Raw genomic sequence first — 19,847 nt, 5'->3', positions numbered from 1 at the left:
GGGGCTTGGCAGTTCGTTTACAGTTGGGAAAAACTATTTTAGTCACTTGGCCAAAAACCATAGAAAAGGAGGGGACATAAAACCCTAGGCGACTCGAACTCTCCCTGCGTTTTTTCTGCTCGAAGCTGGATAAAAAGCCTGAAATTTTGGCTGCGTCTCTATTTATGTAACAACCACAGCTGCTCCCCCAAATAGCTGCTGCTGCCGGCTGAAAGAAGGAAGGGCTTTTGTTGCTAACGTTTGAGTCCATTTTCTCTAGTGCCTGACTGAGTTTCCTTCCCCTCACTTTTGGTGTGTGCCGGGTCTAAAAGGAGATAAGGAATCTCCCCCTGAACACGTTACTGGTGCCACCAGCTCTGTGGATGGATTTTCAGGTCAAGGCTCATCTTCACAGCAAGAACACACTAAGCTTCTTATTCTATTCTGCGGCAGGTGATCTCTCAACTACCCAGAGCGTATTAACTACCCACCTTCGGAGGGTGGCAGTGTGGCTGACGCTGAGGCCTTTCGCGTCCACAACCCTGCAAACAGAAACACACAGTGCTTTTGCTGTGTTTCTTTTTGTGGGCCAAACCCACACCTGGACTGCTGGCGTGGCACTGAATAGGGTGCCCTCCCCTGAAAGTAACAAAGAGAACCCTCGTCAAAGCTATCGAACGTGTTAAAAAAATACAAAAGTTATTTTCTCCTTTTGATTGCTATTTACTTGTGACAACATTTGTTAAAAATATTATTTCTGTCTTTGAGAAGAGACCATTCTCTTCATAGAATATGGAAAAATAAACTCTACCAAACCCACAGTTCATGTTCCCCACGACTGCCCGGGGCTTTGGCTTTCGCATCTCCGAATATCATCACCAGTGTCCACGTACTATGTTTTCTAGTCGGCAAACGCTTTTCACCACACCATCCAGTGCTGCAAGTAAGAGAACGGAAGTGGCAAGGCCCACGTGCCATTTTGAAGGGAAGTAGGGTGGTTTATTGGCTAACAGGATGAAAGCTAACAGGGTGGTTTCAGGCCCTCCTAAAAAGCCGTGGGACGTCCCCTCACCTCCTCTGACCACTGTCAGCACTGCGAATGCTTGGTGGGTTATAAATGGGACGGTAGGGAGCCACTGAGGAGTCATTGCTAAGGAGGGCTCGTCTTCCGCACCAAGGATCATCATAAAACACTGAGCTGGATGAATGGGAGAAGACAAGGAAACATAAAAACAGTAAAATGTTTATTTTCTTAGAAAAAAAAGTAGGCAAGAGGGATTCAAAATGATTGTGATCACACTTCCGTCTGCATCGGAGCAAAACTGACGCTGCAAGCTTGATCTTTGATTAAGAGACCCAGGAAATGAAACCACCTGCCGTTCGCTCCTATGTCACTTCCAGGAGCCATGTCACAACATGCTTTTAATCGACAACAGCGTCTCTACTTCTTCTTCACAGAGAAACAAGGCTTTTGCCATAGCAACCGTCCCCTCTCCAAAGCGCGACACTGCCAGTGAGAAGCAAGGCTTTGGACTGCTCAGGGGAAGGCAGGGAAGGAGGAGAGAGGGAAGGAGGCGCTTGTCTTAGAAGCGGAACCGGTCTAGGACAGAAGTTGGATATCTGAGTTCACCACTACCTTATCTTATAGAAAATAGGTTGGAGAGCATCTGTAAAACCAACAGTATCTTTAAGGTGAAATTGCAGAATTTTGCTGCAGACCTGGACACTGAGAGAAGTGAAAAGTTGCAACAAGTTTTAACTAGCAGCAACAAAGAAAGTTCGATAACAGTTTTTTTTTTGTTTGTTTTTAGCAATATTCCTTTGCAAGTTCATTAAGAAACATTGTAATTTAATGGGGCATACGATATGGAACGATCTTCTTTTGCTATAGTGCTGTTCGCTGAAGAGAACCGACCTTTGCAAAGATTTCAACGTGGGGTGTAACCTATTTACACAGTAGTAGCTCCCAGTTTGAGTGGTAGAATTGGTGCTATGTGATATCTTCTTCTTCCGAACAGTAATCTCGACCCTTGAGAGGAAAAGAAAAGAATAAGATGTGACTGAGAATCCAAAGCAAGGCTTGAGATAGTTACTTGCAATCGGTTTTCTCTCAGTATATGTCTCCCTGCAACAGGAGCCAGGCTCCGTCATTGACTACTGAGCACCAGGAAGGTTAAGTCATAAATACGTGCTGGCTGATTTATAAACTGTATATACCTCATAGCATGGAAGTTTTACCAAGCCCCCAGTAAGCCCTTATTTTGTATTGGTAAGAACTTATACTAGGCACAGGAAAGACTCAGCCTTTCACCAAGTCATTACCAAATGGAGTATCCATTCTGGAGACCAATTTGTCATGAACAGGAGAAACCAAAATGAACAGTGAACGGAGTCCCTTTCTGCTCGGGCTGTTCACATTCCACAGCTATATCTCCAAGCCCAGAACTTATTACACTTTTACAGAGGAGGATGGCATAATCTAGGGATGTCTTAGTTTTAATCCACCCTAATGTGGTGGTTTTTTTTTTTTTTTTGGCCACACTGTGTGGCATGTGGGATCTTAGTTCTCCGACCAGGGACCAAACCCTCGCCCCCTGCAGTGGAAGTGCAGAGTCTTAACCACTGGACCACCAGGGAAGTCCCTTAATCCATTCTAAGTTAAAACAGGGATTAAAAAACAAAGGTTCACTGAATATGTATAACATATCTAGGACTATGTTTGGTATGTGTGGGATGCACAAGGAAGGCAAAAATGCTTTTAATGCATCCATCCCCTAACAAAACAGGTTACTTGAGGGCTTAAGAACTATATCCAGCCGTTACTTTTGAACACATTTCATCCTCTCTCCAGCAGGTTATATACTCTATGAAGGCACAGTTAGGCCTGGGATTTAAGCTCCATGTCTGACATCACCGGGCTGTCTTGGTCAAAGCACATGGCTCCTTGGTCTGTAGTCTCTCACAGAGAGCACGGAAACAAGTCCCTGTCCTGCCTGTGTCACAGATAAAGGCTTTGTGTAAAGTCATGTATTCATACTATTTATATCCTTTGACCACTTTCTTTTTTTTTTTTTTTTTTAAAGAAAAAAAAAAAGAGGAATGTATTGGAAAGATACAAAGGTATCCCAAAGAAGTGAAGGTTCAGTAACCAAGGTTGGAAAGGACAGATGTGGGAACAACATGGACCTTACCTCCTGAGAGTGGCTATTAATGTGCTCTAGTTCCAGTGACTTCCAGTCTCTGTGTCTGTTTGTTGTTTCAAATTTCCTGGAGTGACAATCATACTGGCTCAACTGGACTGAGCCCTCTACTCCTGGATCACACAAGTGTGAACAGGTAACATCCCACGATGCTCAAGTTTGCCGAATGCTCTCTCCATGTTGGGTACTGTGCTTAGCACTTTTCAAGTATTGCTGATTCTGCCACCACAGCCCTATGTCTTATGTACTGTTGTGTTTCCCATTCCTCAGATGAGAAAAACAAAGCCCAGAGAGGCCCAGAAGTTTTCCGAAGTCATAAAGCTTTTACCCGACATCCAATCTTTGGCATGCCATGCACATATCTTTAACTTTCTGACTAGACAGCATAGGTGGTAGTTGGAGTTGGTCTCTGCACACATCCCATGTTAATACCTTAGGGTTTTGCATGAGTGATCAAAGTCCACATCTTCTTTCCAACAGAAGTCAGAGCCATGTCCTGACTGTCTAAAGCGCTTGGCATCTAAGCCTCCCCACAACCTAGACAAGGGCGGGAGAAACATGTGGAGAGTAGGCTTGACCATGGCTATGGGCAGGAGCAAAAACAGCTAGCTCAGCAGCAGTGGAAGGGGAGGGGGCTGACTTCTTTCTTTTTTTTCCTCGTGATTTTTTTTTTTTTTTGCGGTACGCGGGCCTCTCACTGTTGTGGCCTCTCCCGTTGCGGAGCACAGGCTCCGGACGCGCAAGCTCAGTGGCCATGGCTCACGGGCCCAACTGCTCCGTGGCATGTGGGATCTTCCTGGACCGGGGCACGAACCCACGTCCCCTGCATTGGCAGGCAGACTCTCAACCACTGCGCCACCAGGGCAGCCCCGACTTCTTTCTTTTTAAATACACACTACATGTTTCAATTCTGGGGGGAAAGTTCCTTTAAAAATAAAATTTTCTTTATAACTGGGACTTATTACTAAAAGTATCTAAAACATAAAGAAAATAATAATTTCGCATACAACTATTTCTCAAATGTATGACATGTTTCTTTGTCACAGTATCTGTATATTGGAAGTAGCTCACATTCTCCTAATATTTCAGCATCATTCTAATGCATGACGGTACCACCTGGCTGGGCAGTCATCCTGGCTCTGTGACTCACTAGCTCTGGGATTTTGATCAAGTTACCTCTCTGTGTCTCACTTTCCCCATCTGTAAAACGAAGATAACAACAGTACCAACTTCATGTGGTTGCTGAAGATTAAGTGAGTTAATAGTAGTAAAGTGATTAAATCGGGCCTGGCACATAATTTTATACATGTATGTGTGTACACATGTGTACACGTGTGTCTGACAAATAAAAAAGTGCTGCCACACCAAGAAGTCTTCGGGGCCTGCAAAAGCACGAGCGTGGCCCATTCCCGTGCTAACCGGCCCCAGATTGCGTGTTCTCTTTGAATGATTCACCAATTAGCAGATTTTGGTTTCTTCTGCTATCACATCGCCAACTCTCATCCCTGCTCCTTGCAGAGTTTTTGAGCCTGGTGTCATCTCCAGGCTTGTTTTACTTGCTGCAAAAAAAAGTCTCCTGGGTAGGGAAGCTGGGTGAGCAATCTTCCTGACAAGAGAAGTGTGTCCCCAATGACACCTCCCTGGTGACAGTGTCCAAGCAGATGCCAGCTGTTGCCTTGGCCCAGACCACCCAGGAGACACTCCCTGAGCCACATGGTGGAGAGCTAGAAAGGAGACCCTCGTGGACCCTGACCGTTGGGAGTTTATTCTCCATTGTGGGCAACAGGACACATCCAAACCTATCAGAAATATATCAGATGATGCTCTCCACGTATCCACAACTCATGGGGCTCAGACAGTAGACCTGCGAGTGGCCTCTGAGCGTCTGGCTGGAGGGGAAAGGTGGGCTCATGGAGTTTACGTTAGGAAAGGAGAGGACTTCTCCAGTGTATATGTGGACACACACACTGTTGTGAGACACTGGGCAAATCTTCGGGCTTTGGTTTCCTGGGGAGAATCATGGTCTCTGTTTCATAGGGTTGTGATCAGGATTACATGGGAAAAATACCGTTTCTAGCAGGTGGTCAATAAATATTAGCTGCTGCTATTATTACTACTACTGCTATTAAACCCCCTGTTTGTCCAGGCCCTGGCAGGAGAATAAGGACCACCTTCTTTACGGCGGTTGGGCGGGTGAGAACTGTCGTCACAAATTGTACTCTGCCAGGTGTCAGGGAGCCCTTCCTTCCACCTCAGCCTTGCACCCCAGACGGGCCAGAACCCCATGTGCTCAAATAAAGCTTCTATGGCAGACACCTCAATCCCTTCCCTTCTTAAGAAGCCTCAATCAAAGCAAAGGCCTAGGTGGCCAATGTTGGGGTTCAGAGGGCATCTTATCCACAAGGAAGAACTTGGATGCAGTGACAGACAGACACACACACACATGAACTGGTGCAATCGCTGATAAAGCGGTGTCTCCAACTCTGTAAATGAGTTATAGGGTTAAACAGACCCTCCAAGTTTACTGTCACCATAGGAAGTGCCCTCTTTTGAGGGGCAAATCTCTTGTAAACGCTCTGCGTCAACCCAAACTGCAACTTCCATTTCTCAAGCATTTGCTCCTCTGAAATTATTATAATTACTATGAGAAGGAGAAGGAAAATTGCATCAGCTGCTTTGCAGACACTATTTCATTGGTTATTCACACCAACCCTGCAAAGTAGGTAGGAGTCCTGCGTCCTGTTACTTGTGGGCAAACCTCAGAGAAGCCCAGAACACAGGGCTAATCCTTGCCTCTTTTGTTATGACTGTAGTGAGTTGATAACTGAATTCAAATCAGTTTTATTTTTGTTATCACCTGTCAGCAGCTCTGAGAAGCAATTATTTTACGAACAGAAAACTTGGAAATCAAAAACAAGGAGAGTAAGAGCTCCCATGTGGCCAGTGTCATTTTTAAGGGGAACCCAAGAAAACGTACTGAAGCAGCCCCATCTCAGCATCACAAGGGCCCCACCTGCACACAGGCTCTACTGGGCCAGATAGGGAGCTTGTTTCTATAATATGACTTCACGTCTCATTGAAATTTTTAAAGAACGATGCTAAAAAGAGAACCTTAAAACCTGCAGCTGTCAGACGGCAGGAAGTGGGAGTGAGCTGGGTTTGGGAGCTACACAGCAATTCTCTTAGTCCAAAGCATGCCCTTTCCCCTTAAAGGGACTACAAAATGGAAGTCTTTGTAAAGACACTGTATGCAGCCAGCATTAGGGACTGTTAGACACAATTCCACCCTTGTGCAAAGGACACACTGAAAGCTACAGACAGCCAGGTCCCCACGAGACCCCACGTGTGGGAAGAATGGAAACACACGAGGACGCTGACAAGGAAGGGTCGTATGAAGAACCACAGAGGTGTTTTGGTGTAGACTCAAAACATCTCAAGGAGCTTTTTGCCTACCAGTTTCCCTGACCACAGCCCTACTCTGTAGAGTTTCCATGCCCTCTTCAACTGTCTGCATTATTTTCTTGGAAACTGGAAGTTTATGTCAACTCATACATTTCTGAGGTTCTAGGGTCAGGATTTTTTTGTTTGTTGAAATGTCTAGGCTTAGAATTAGCAATATTAAGGTGTAGCAAAGGAAAGGACATTGTCCTAATTCTGCTAGTTTAAAGAGGAACAGATCAAAGAGTGACTTCAAATAAAGGAATTATTCCTCCAAAGTGCCTACAGTACTTCTCCTCAAGTTTACGCAGGCAAATAGTCTAGGGCTGGCTGTCCAGTTTCAGGGGTGAGTTTATCACAGGAGTCTCTAGTACTTCTCTGTAGATGTGTGTGCATCTGGCCTAATACATACACCTCAAGCATGTAAGAGTCAGCTGTGAACTGAGTATTTCCCCAATGGAGTAGACTAGAACAAGATGAAAGTTCCAGAGAGGAAGCAGTGAGCTCCAGTTTCCCCATCTGTAAAATGGGGACAGTAAGACCTAACTTGCAGTGCTGTTGGGAGACTTAGGAGTAATACACATAGGTGTTTGGCAAAGCTTGGCACATGGTACTTAATAAATTATAGCTCTTATGATGATATTGAAAAATGAGGTCAACAGATCCAACTGTTAATAAACTGACTATGTGAGAAATTGGGCCACCACTGGATTACTCATCTACATCCAGGCCCTCAAACAAGCTGGCACCTCAGGGCCTGGATGCTTGTCCTTCCTCCAACTTCCTGGCTGGCTTCTCCTGCCTGCAGCCCTCACCCCATCCATCACTTCACATTTTCTAGACCTCTGCTCAAATGTCACCTCACTGTCTTCCCTGAGCTCCTTATATACAATAGCACTTCTTACTCTGTTTCATTTTTATTTATATTACTTATCGTTACCTGACATCATTAACGTATTGCTTTATTCCTTTATTGGCTGTCTTCCCCCTTGAATAGATGCATCCAGTGGGCTGAAAGTGTTTTCTGCACTGCTGCATCCCTAGGACTTAGACTAGTGCTGGCGACATATTAGATGATCACTAAATATTTGCTGAATAAACGAAAGGAGGAACAGTATCTAGAGAGTTCTGAGATTTTGGAGTTGGAAGGGGACCCAGAGGTCTTCCTCCCCTACCTTGCATCTAATGTAGAACAGACCTCCACTGACCATATTATAGGCAGGGAGCCTTCTCTTTACGACTGGAACATGTCAGATACTTTTCCAGCTACTCATGAAATTGTTCACAGCTGAGCCCAAACCCTGCCTCTCTGTAACTCCCGCAGAATGGCATGGTCAGGGCCTTTGTAACCAGAGGCTAGGTCTTCCCAGACTGATAGCATCCTTCGGTCCATTACCTGTGAATAATGAGGTTTCCACCTAGGTCTTACTCCCTTGCATGTGTGTCACTTTTCTCATGTTCTTTTTAAAGTGGAGCCGTCAAAAACATCACCAGTACAGAATAAGATATCCTGGTAATATGGCCTAAGATATGTAAGAATTAAGTATTTGACAAAGAGGGTCACCAGAAATGACAGATTCCAAGAGAAATGATGTGCTAAATCTTAATAATAATACAAAACAGACCATAAAACTGAGCTTCTGTCAAAGCTCTGGAGAAGGAAATAACTCTTAGCCTCAAAGCCATAAAAAAGATCACGTAGAAAATAAAAAGATGAACATATTTCATCATGTAAAAATGAAACTTTGCATACCAAAAGAAAAAGAATAAAACAAAATAAAAAGGCAAACCTCAATGGGAAAAATACCTGCAGCATACAATGTGTAAGTGACAAGTTACATGAGAAGCTCATATCAATAAAAAAAGTTAATGTAAGAGGATTTCAACAAGAGGGAAGGGCACAGAGTGGAAATTCATTTAGAACAAATAAAATCAGCAAACACACAAATAGAAAAACGGTCTGCTTCAGTAATAAAAAAATCCAAATGAAGACAATTAGATATTATTTAAAAATAGCGATACCCAATTCTTGGGAGTGTACAATGAAGTGCAGCTCTCATACACTGCTGGCAGCCTTGTAAAGTGGTAGGGCTGCTTTGGAAAGTAATGTGGTAATATGTATTATGAGTCATAAGAACGTTCATACCCTTCTTATAGCAATCATAGACATCAATATTAATGATAAACTCCCAAATATATGTTTTTAAAAATATATGCATTTACTCCCTGGGGCTGGAGATGGGAAAGGGGATTGGCTGTATGCTGGCAGGAGGGATCTTACTGATGTGATGAAAATGTTCTAAAACTGGAATGTGGTGATAGTCATGCAGTTTGGTAAATTTACTAAAAATCATTGAATTGTACATATAAAATAAGTAAATTTTATGGCATGTAAACTATACCTTTATAAAATTCTTAGAAGTGTACAAATATTTTCATTGCAGCATTTTTATTAGGCATGGAAAAAAACCATCTAATATCCCAAAGAAAAAATGGTTAAAACATATAAAAGACGAACAAAACAACAGGATCGGTCATCCACTGTGTCCGAAACTGGCAGATCCTTCTTGTACATCCTGCATTTCCACATATATTGCTTTCTTCTCTCATACTCCCTCCTCCCCAGACTTCTCTTAGTGGTTACTTAGTCTTACGATCTTGTTCAACATCATAATTTCAAGTGAAAGCTCTAGGGAGAATTGGTCTCTTCCCCTCAGTCATCCTTCCATCCCACCACGTATTAAAAGTAATTTTAGCCAAAATGTTTGCTTCCCTTACTACAGGGGGCAGAACAGAACACGTCTCTTATTCCCCTTTGTCTTTTTTTTTTTTTTTTTTTTGCTGATAAAGCAAAAGACTTTATTGGGAAGGGGCACCCGGGTGGAGAGGAGCAGGGTAAGGGAACCCATGAGAACTGCTCTCTCCTCTTCATCTTTTTGACACTCAATGGAATCCTTGTGTGGCCCATAGAAGTGTGCTTTAATAAGGCTTATTTCTGCCCGGAAGGGTGCCCTGTTATACTCATCATACAGCAGGCTAACTGACAAATGAAGACTTCCCCCTCCTCTCCTGAACCTCTCTGGATGACTGGGAAGCTCCAAAGGTTTCTGACCTGTGCATTATTTGAATTCTCCTACCACCTGTCTGCTTCCTTTACATGATTCATCTTCCTCCTCTCTCTTCCTAACTGTGGGCTTAGTGAGTCTGTTTCTTGACTTAGTCGCGCCTCTTTGGTAGCCTTCTACCCTGCACTGTGGGGCAGTCTGGCTTTCTGGGCACCAAAGAACATCTTGATTAATGAAACACAATTATCCCAACAGTATTTGGTACAGACACTTAATGGGCCGTCTTGCTTCTCTGCCCACCTAACATCTTTTTCCCCAAAACTTTTCCTGCATGTATCACCATCCAGCGGCAACCTCGGATCTAAGTTTCTATGGGAGCCTGAACATTTAAACTCTGTCGAACCAGGAATACAGGGGCACGAGAGCTGCATTCCACAGCTTGAGCATCTGTGAACCACCAGCCAGAATCCAGAACAAAGATGACGAGGAGGAGGCGGGAAGAGGGTGGAAAAGTGAAATGAAGGACACCCCCCAGGGGCTGCTGTTGAATCCTCCTCCTGTAGGGCTGTGGGCCAGGAGTCAGGCGCCCTCCACTGCTTCCTCGGGGCTGCAAGTGTCAGAGCCTCTTCGGTCAGGGAGTGTTTCAGCAGCATTTTCATAACAGCACAACAACAATTTATAACAAGTTCTGAGGCAATGCCGAAGAAAAGCAAAAATAATTAGCAGTGCTGTTCAAGTCTCCTCCCCTGGCTTATTTCATTAGAAAAATCAATCAAGGCATTAATGGCCAAGCCTGTTTCTAATGAGCTTTATTCTAATTAGACTTGTGCGTTATCATTTCAGTTGGAAAAAGGAATCGTTCGTAATGACCAGTAGGGGTATGACAGCCTCTGACTGTTTTGTTGACCATGTAGAGGAATGATCACCACGATAACAACCACAGTGACAAGAACCCTAGTATACTGGCCTTTTCATTTCCAAGAGAGAATGTATTGACTAAACAGCTTTACAACTCCCATGAAGTGTTTATTATACCCAAATCCTCATTCTACTGATTCTATCCTTCTAAGAAGGATATTTTAGAAGCTTCAAGGGACCTATTTCTCAAGGTCCTGCTTTGCCTGATGTTGGCACTCAGATGACTTCGATGATGCTCCTTTCCCCACGAGGAGGCGAGCGGGAGTGAGGACAGGGAAAAGCAGGGATGGGACTTCCTTGGCGGTCCAGTGGTTAAGACTCTGTGCTTCCAATGTAGAGGGCACAGGTTTGATCCCTGGTCGGGGAACTAAGATCTCACAAGCCACCACATGGCAAGGCCAAAAAGAGAAAAGAAAAAAAAAAAAGCAGGGATACAGAATGCAGGATGCCCATGTCTCTGGGCCATATTGAACCGATGTCCTAGAGCAGGGTTGGTGACTTTCTCTGTGAAGGACCAAAGAGTAAATAATTTAGGCTTTGCATTCTAAAGGGTCTCTGTTGCAACTCAGCTCTAGCTATAAGCATGAAGGCAGCCACAGAGAAAAGTAAAAGAACGAGTATGGCTGTGTTCCAACAAAACTATATTTGTGGACCCTTAAGTTGGAATTTCACATGATTTTTCACATGTCAGAAAATATTATTTGGCCTTTTATTTCCCCCAACCATTTAAACACATAAAAACTATTCTTGTCTGGCAGGCTAGATTTGGCCCATGGGCTGTATTCTGCCCACTTTTGTCACAGAAAATACAATTACCATCTGTAGGTTCAGAGGCTAACTCTGTCACGGGTTCGGACCCTCTTCCTAAGAGCTCACACAGCAGAGATAAATTCCACCTTGAGAGACATTTCTCTCAAGATGGGGCCAGGGTTCTTCTCCAAAAGATTGTTTTATAAAATTGTTCTTATAAACCAAAAAACCATCGATCAAAATCAAAATTAAATTAAAAAGTTTTCTTACAACCCTGTCTTGCTAATAAATTAGAAAGTTTTCAAGTTTCATTTAAATCTCTGTCCGTATGTATGTCACTTTTATATAGTTTCAATCCTATGATAGACAACAAATTTTTTAATTTTATTTTTTTTACTTGATATTATCTTATAAAAAAATTTCCCTGTTATACCCGATTCCTTATAATGATAAAGAGATACACCATAAAATTTTGCGTAATTCTTTGCAGAAGATTTCCAGGTCATTTGATGGACTTAATTCAAAGAGATGTCTTAAATTAGTCTATTCTCAGGTATAAGAGTTAAGATTTAAATACCACCCCTCACCCCTAAGCCAGGAGAACCCACTTGGTGGACTGGAGCCTCATGGGTCTCCCCTAGGATTCACTTCCTCTAGGACATGAAGCTTCATGGGTCTCCTCTAAGACTCACTTCCTTCAGGACAATGGCTTTAGCAGGCCTGGGATTTCAATCCATATGCCTCTTGACAAAGATGTGCCTTCCAGACAAACTCTTTAGAGCTCTTTGTTCTGAACTAATTGCTTATACCCTAGAATTTATTTTGAACATGGCTGGAGGTTTGGGGAGACTAAGAACACACCTCCTTTCCTTATAGTTTTTAACTGAGAACAGTCAGTCAGATGAGAATCAGCGTTCTTGCTGGATTAGAGAACCCAGTAGGCTCTCCTTATCCCCTCTCCTCCCACCCCCCTGAGGCCTTATGGATGGTGACTGACTCACCCAGTCACAGGTGGAGAGAGTAGAGAATGCTGGGTTTGCCCGTCTTAATGCTCCATGGGCTAGCCTACCAGACAGGGGAGAATGTGACAAGTTGGTTCCTTTCCCTCCTGCCTACACAGAGGAGCAACACTGTTTGCTGGACCACAGCGCTCACCTTCCCTTTCCTTCTTCTTTGCTTTCAGAATAGGAAGCACATGCATTTGGCCAGGGAGAGGACTGCAGCTACTGATGGGATGTCCCTGCCCGCAGAAGGCACAGAAGAGTGAACTAGCTAGATATGAGGGAGAAAAGGCCCAGAGAGCAGTGAGGAGTGGGTGTCCTGGGCCCATGGTTGGGGAGAACATGTCCGTTTGGCTTCCTTCCTCTTCCAGGACATGGCTAAGGTGGGCAGGCTGCACCCTAAAAAGAGGAAGAAAAGCAGGGTCCATGGGATTTCATGATGGATCCTGAGGTTTCCATTGGCCTGATGAATCTAATACATTTCCTGGGAATTAACACTTTGGGAGGATAACAACTGGGGGAGGCCCAGAGGACATATGAGAAGCTGGGCAAACAGAACTAACTGAATTTGTGGGGACTGTTTAGCCTAATAAGTTATGAAGCTCTGATTATATTAAGGCTTGTCACACATTTGATCAACTGGCCAATAAGAACAGCAATGAATAGAGGTTAACTCCATCTGCGGCCATGACTATCAGAGCCCTTGGAAATGGGAGCAGTTTCAAATGAAATTAAAACAGGAGCACTGGGCTTCCCTGGTAGTGCAGTGGTTAAGAATCCGCCTGCCAATGCAGGGGACATGGGTTCGAGCCCTGGTCCAGGAAGATCCCCGTGCTGCGGATTAACTAAGCCCAGGTGCCACAACTACTGCGCCTGCGCTCTAGAGCCCACGAGCCACAACTACTGAAGCCTGCGTGCCACAACTACTGAAGCCTGCGCACCTAGAGCCTGTGCTTCACAACAAGAGAAGCCACCGCAATGAGAAGCCCATGCACCGCAAGGAAGAGTAGCCCCCGCTCACCACAGCTAGAGAAAGCCAGCAACGAAGACCCAATGCAGCCATCAATCAATCAATCAATCAATCAAAACAACAACAACAACAACAAAAACCAAGAAGAACTTCAGGTGACTTAGAGCATGCCTTGGTGCCCGTGTATTAGTTCCTCCTGAAGGTTTTCTTCCACCAAACTGTACATATGTGGATGCAGTGGAAGGTGTGAGCAACGCCAGTGACCACTGTGTAATCTGCTTGTTTTCCACCTGACATTTTGTCATACACATATTCCTCTTTCCATAGACTTCTCTGAATTTTGAGAAATTTAAAAGATACAGAAAAGTATAATGAATGTAACAAGCACTGCATTTCAATCACAGGCATAAGAACTAGTAACATTTTGTAACATTGCTTCTAGCTGCCACTCTCTCCCTGAAGAAATGAAAAGAAATGAAACCCAGTCCCATTCCCCTTCCCCCATCCCCAGGTACAACAATGATCATGGGTTTGGTATGATCATTTTGATACTTTAATAACTGTATAATATTCGTAATATACCAAATAAACTATACATCTTCTATATGAATGTTTACGTATAAAACAGATATAAATACATGCCATTTATAAATATATCATATAAAAACGTACTATAGTAATGTGTGCACGCACACGTGTATGTATAACTGGTGTTTAATAAATATTTGTTGAATGTCCATCTAAAAACAGTGTATGGTTTTTTAATTTGTATGGTGTCATACAATTTTTTATCATTCTGCTCTATTCCTCTATTCATTTAATAATATGATTTGAGATCTATAATTGTGGAGATATATATATATATATATATATATATATATATATATATATATATATATATATATATGCGCCTGGGTCATTTCTTTTAACTGCTGCATGATACTGTACTGTGGGTCTATAAAGGATTTTATTTATTCATTCCTTTAGCGCTAGGTGCTTAAACTGCTTCCAGGTTTTAAAAATTTTTTTTGCGACTGAGCACAGTATGTATGCTTCAGTGAACTTTATTGCACACACGTAAGAGAATTTCAAGGATACAGACTCATAACTTTAATTGATGGTTTTTATTGGTTAGCATTAATAGTACTTCCTTATATATGCTGGCTACAGATCCTTTTCATGTTTTAAGTATTGCAAATATATTCCAAACTTAGTTTACTAGAAGCTCTGCGTTTGGGAATTATGAGACTTATTAATAAGATAGATACTGACCCATGATACTCACCTGACTCTCTGTGTCTATTTTAAATTTGTTAAGAACCCAGAAGGGAGGCAGAATATGATTAAACATCTCCAAACCTCCAACAACCAATTTCGATAATATGAGTTTAAAGTATTTGGTACTCCTCTTTTGACTCTATTTAGAAAAATGGGATTAAAATGAGGGCAATCTAGAAGTGTCTACCCCAACAATGCTTTCTCTAGGAATTCTCCACAGAATTTCAAAGAGAGGAATAAGTATCCCACAAATAACAAGATATATCAGAATAAACATTTCAAGAAATGTACAAAACATAATATGTTTTATAATTCCTTCCCAATTGATATAAAGGGGCATGCCTCATTCTTTGCTACAGAGGGTTCTGTTTAGTGGGAGTTTGGAAAGTTGCGGGTAAATCAGATAAGATACTCTCTGAAGTTCCTCCCAACTGAAAACTTTATGCTGCTAGATTAGAAGCTCCCTAAAGGCAAGGACCCAATTTCCTAATTCCTCATGGTGCAGCTCCATGGCCCTGGCTCATTTCTGCGTCCAGAGAACACATTCCAGATAAGCTTGTTAAATGAATCAAAGAAGTTAATCTTACTGCTTTAATGATCTTGTTAGGGATCCCCTTTCCTAACTTTTTGTTGTTGTTATAAACATTTTAAGACTAGTATTAATGAATATTTGCAAAAGCAGGTTTTAAGCAACCCACAAGAATTAAAAAAGAATGAACCCTCCAAACAGCAAAAATACAGATAGGGATTCAGCTGTACCCGGGCCACTGACTCATGGACTCATTCTGTCATCAGCTCAAAAGCTGGTACAGGTTATTTAATGGCTCTATAAATGTTCACACGAATCTAATTCCTTAACATGTTTATACCACACAGGAGGGAGGTGGGCCAGTACACCGGAAAATATCCTGTTCTAATTCTCTCTCTACAAGGAGACATCTATACCACAGGAAGGCACTTGCTCAAGCAAGGTTCAATCTGATAAGTTCTGCATGTTCAGTTTCAGTCACTACCTCCCCCAAATCCTTCCTCTACAAATGGCCTTTATGATGTGGATACAGGCAACTTCAACCAAAATAAAAGCTACCAATCACAGAGCACATACAACATATCAAACACTCTGCTACAGACTCTACATGAATTTTCTTTAATTTCCCGGACAAGTTAGTGTTACTATCCAAAATTTTGGTGAGGAAACTGAGGATCAGAAAGGTTAAACAATTAACCTGAGGTCACACAGCTACTACTGGAGTGGGTCTTCGGATTTGCCTGGGGTTTGAAGCACAGGCTCTTTCACTTGCTCCGTGCTGCCTCTTTTCTTGACTTTTCTCAGTTCTGTTTCTTGGCACTGTACCTACTACATACCTGCCATGGGGCTCCTAACTGTTAAGAGCCCCTCCTATCACGCTGAGCCCTTTGCTACAGGAGTCTGCCCCATCACATCTCCTTCCTTCGTGTGCTTCTGCTTCTGCTAAGCCCAGTGGTCTCATGTGCCCTATTCACTCCTTCAACAAATTTATTAAGCCTCTGTTCTGTCCCAGGCCCTGTGCTAGGTTCTAGGCAAACAAAGAGACCCAATTTTTATCCTTAGGGAACCGTCTATGTAATGCTTCGAGTTCTTTTAGAGATTCTTAAATAATAAATTAGCAGTGACAGAGGCTGGTACCCTCTGTCCCCAAGGGCCCTCTGTAGGGCTAAAACAATGCCCCTGGATGCTAAGCGCGAAGAGTGGAAAGGCCATGGGGAGGAGGGGAAACAGATAGCCCAGGAAGAGGAAGGGAAGGAGAAACCGAATGGGAACAAGACAAAAAAGCGACACAAGCCAGCATCACTGTCTCTCTGCTCTGAGTGGTACCTTGGGCCACCTTCTTTTGCCCAAGTACTACACCCATGGCAAAATGACACCATTCACCGATTGTGCCCCAGGTTGCTGTTGAGTTCAGAGCACTGTCGGCCTCACTGCATTCATAAAAATGGCATGGTTTTTATTTGTATTCATGTACTCCACTGTTCTGGAACCTGGACTCTTCTCCTTTGCTACTCCCTAAGGCACCAGGCTGATAGAACCTCAAGAATTCTCTGAAAATCAAGCCCTCCAGAAAAAAGAAAGTGAGAAGAGACTGGGTGTGTTGCATTCTTCTAGGTTTGCTGCCTCCTTTATTTTCCTTGGCTGCGTGACCTATGACTAGTAGCTACATGGAATGCTGGGGAACGCTAGGATCCTCAAAGTCCATGGTGTGCACGCACTTCGCCAGTGGCTCTTGCACCAATGTTATCATAGTAACTATTAAGAAGTCACCTGCATAAAGCTATGCGGTAGGGAGAGAAACAAAACAGGGCTGGGTCACAGCCTTACCCTTGTAATTACAGCTTTACTTTGACCAGCGAATGAGGAAAGGTACGTACAGGAGAGAGAGCAGGCAAGGCAGGGGGATGATGGGGAAGGAGACACAAGGCAGGGTTTGATTATTAGCAAAATTAAGGCCCTGCTGTGTTTCCCATGGAGCAAGGAGCTGTCTAATGGAATAACGGCAGCCCAGCCCAGTTCCAAAACACATGTGTCAGCAAGAGCATCTCTCTGCCAGTGCTGAAGGCCCTGGTTGTTACGGAAATTGACAAGCTAGTGGGAGGGACATGCTATGACTTCCTCCGTACACATGGAGCAGGCCAGGTGACATTCTTCAGGATCTGATACAACAGTCCCATGTTTCTCATCACTAGCGGCACTGAGGAGACCTTTAAACGCACCACCAGAAAGTAAAACCTATCATCACTTGCAGGTGCCAAATATTATATTCGATTCTATAGCAGCTCTGCAGTTAAACAGTCTACTTCAGGAAGAGTTTATATATAGAACCAAAAATCACGGCTCATAATTACACACAAGTCACTCTCTTTACCAGATGAAAAGCAAACACCTTCGGATCTCTGACACACTGATTCATAGCGTAGTTCAGACTGATCTGACATAATATTAAGAAAAGGAGCCCTTGAAATAAATTTATAAATGCAGACTTACCATGTTTCTCACCAACTAGGTTAGTTCTGGGGCCAAGGAAATCAGGCCACTTCAGGAACCCAAACATTTTCTAAGTGTAAATGATTTTTCAACAGATGTAAAGGTCTATAGATAAACATATTAAAATCAGCTGATTTTAAATCCATCCGCTGCTCTTTCTAAGACATTTCCTCAAAAGGTCACATTGAATAATTCCAGTCAGCAGAGGCGGAGTCTCAAAATCCTACAGGAATATGCGAGTCATGGTGGCACGCTGATAGCTCACCCTCGGGGGGTGAAGTACTATGAGCTATTCTCAAAGAGGAGAAGGGAGCGATGAAAGGAAGGAGAATGGGTTTTCTTGGAGTTATCTGTGCTTAGTTTCCTAATTTTCTTTACAGTCAGAGATACATAAGGATAAGATCAGACCCTGACGAGACTCGTGGGTGCTCATGGGTATAGTTGGGCCCTGGATCTGAGCAAAGCCCGTAAGTGAAATGCACGGGTTCTTTGCCTGGGGCCCGAGGACAGGCTCCAGACAGTTAAAAAACTCTAAAATTTTACTTAAGAATTTTGTGTATATGATATCATGTGCATTTTTATAGGGAGAGTCTTTCTAACTTTTACAACATTCCAAAAAAATGCCCATGACCCAACAGAGCTTAAGATGCTTTTCACGAGGAAAACTAACCAGATGCAACTGGCATTGCACTGAGACATTCTTTAACATTCAGGGCTCTCCCTGAGAGAGCAAAAGACTTCTCAGTTGTCAGCTGTTCTTACATCTTCCTAAAGCAAAATATAAATCCCTGCGTTTGCCTGGGAAAGACAGTATTAATGCAGATACTTAAAAAATGTATTTACTTTTTCTGCTTCTTACAAGTACACAAATATACCGTAGAAAGCATATCTTAAAATCTGATGTGATCTGTCTTTGGTATGATATTCAGAAACTCCTCCACAGGGCCAAGTTTTAATCATCTAGATCTCTTCTTTCTCCTCTAAATATAGTGAAAGACGAGAGTTTAAAATCATTACCTTGCTCTGCAGTAAACTGTCATTTTCTTTAAGCTGTAAAATTAGGCAAATGTCACCACTTCACATAAAGTTCAGGAGCCTGTGAATTGTCAGGGACAACAACTATAGATTGTAATGGAATAATGGTTAGGTATCCAAGTGAAAAAGAATGAGGTAAAGATAAATGAGGTGCTCCCATTGTTTCACAGCATTTTTTTACTCTCCAAAAGGAAAAGCAAAAGTTGATCAGAGCTTACGATGCTCTTTTGAACTCTCACTGCTCTCCTGACAAAAATCTCTCTCGTGGTCATCTCCAGATGCAGCTCAGTGTCCTGGCTTTCTTCACGCCAGCATAGTGAAACGGTGTCAAGTGTCCAAGGATGTCCCAACTGCCTGGTTCACGGACCTCAAGTTTCAGCACTTGACCCCTGAAACACCTACGTTCAATACAGGAGGATCTGACTCACGGTGATAATGGTGTAAGGGGTGATGGAAGAAGGACACCTCCATTGGTAAAATAATTACCTTTTCAAAGAAATCTGCATTAAAAACTGAGCTCCTCAAGTCAAGGGACTCTTTCCTACTTATTCTGTATCCCTTAGTTCCTATCTGTTTTTCTATCCCGAGTCACAGCATAATGCCTGGTATGCTAAATAATTAAACGATGCTAAATAATTTAGCATCGAAAGTGCTAAATACTTTGTTAATGCATTTTTGCTACTTGCTTTTCTTTGACACCAGTAACTTCTTAGAAAACTGCTTGCCCAGCTGTGGTGCAAAAGTACACTGCAGCTCAGCACCATGATCATTTTTGATTTAGAGTAGTCCACATTAAGTTTCACTGTAAGTATTAAACCACCTAGCAGTCCTTGTTTCCTTATACTAATGGTACGTTTGCATATATCTTGAGAGAGACAGAACAGAGATTTCTCTTAGTATGGAGAGGAGAGTTGAAAGGTAAATCAAACTATGCCCCGTAGACATTCAATAAATACAAAGGATGAATCAAGGAACGGCAGGTTTAAATCTTTACAGATTCACTCAATTTTGCTTCTTGCCAACTTAAGGAAGAAAAGAGGAATTCCTGGACATTTCTGAGAAAGATTATATCTCAAAACTCAAGGCCTCTCAGAATGACTCCAATTTGCAGCATGAAGCTCTGAGTTTAGTTTTTTTTTAAATCAATCCTATATAACCTAAAGAATAGATGTGAATTGCATTTATGGTTGTCTA

General features: G+C 42.8%; 1 protein-coding gene across 1 annotated transcript in view; it reads right to left on the bottom strand.

The window, feature by feature from the left end:
- Positions 1–1,206: 1,206 nt before the first annotated feature.
- Positions 1,207–19,847, bottom strand: part of LOC309839306 (uncharacterized protein C1orf21) — a 225,342-nt gene continuing 206,701 nt past the window's right edge. The window contains exon 6 of the mRNA XM_082681017.1: positions 1,207–2,008. Within this exon, the coding sequence (XP_082537143.1) occupies positions 1,970–2,008 (39 nt within the window). The 3' untranslated portion in view covers positions 1,207–1,969. The remainder of the gene's footprint in view (positions 2,009–19,847) is intronic.

The sequence above is a fragment of the Grampus griseus genome (assembly GCF_964374135.1).
Source record: "Grampus griseus genome assembly, chromosome: 1".
Lineage (NCBI taxonomy): Eukaryota > Metazoa > Chordata > Mammalia > Artiodactyla > Delphinidae > Grampus > Grampus griseus.
The sequence above is the reverse complement of the archived record's forward strand: the minus strand, read 5'-3'. Positions and strand labels throughout refer to the sequence as shown.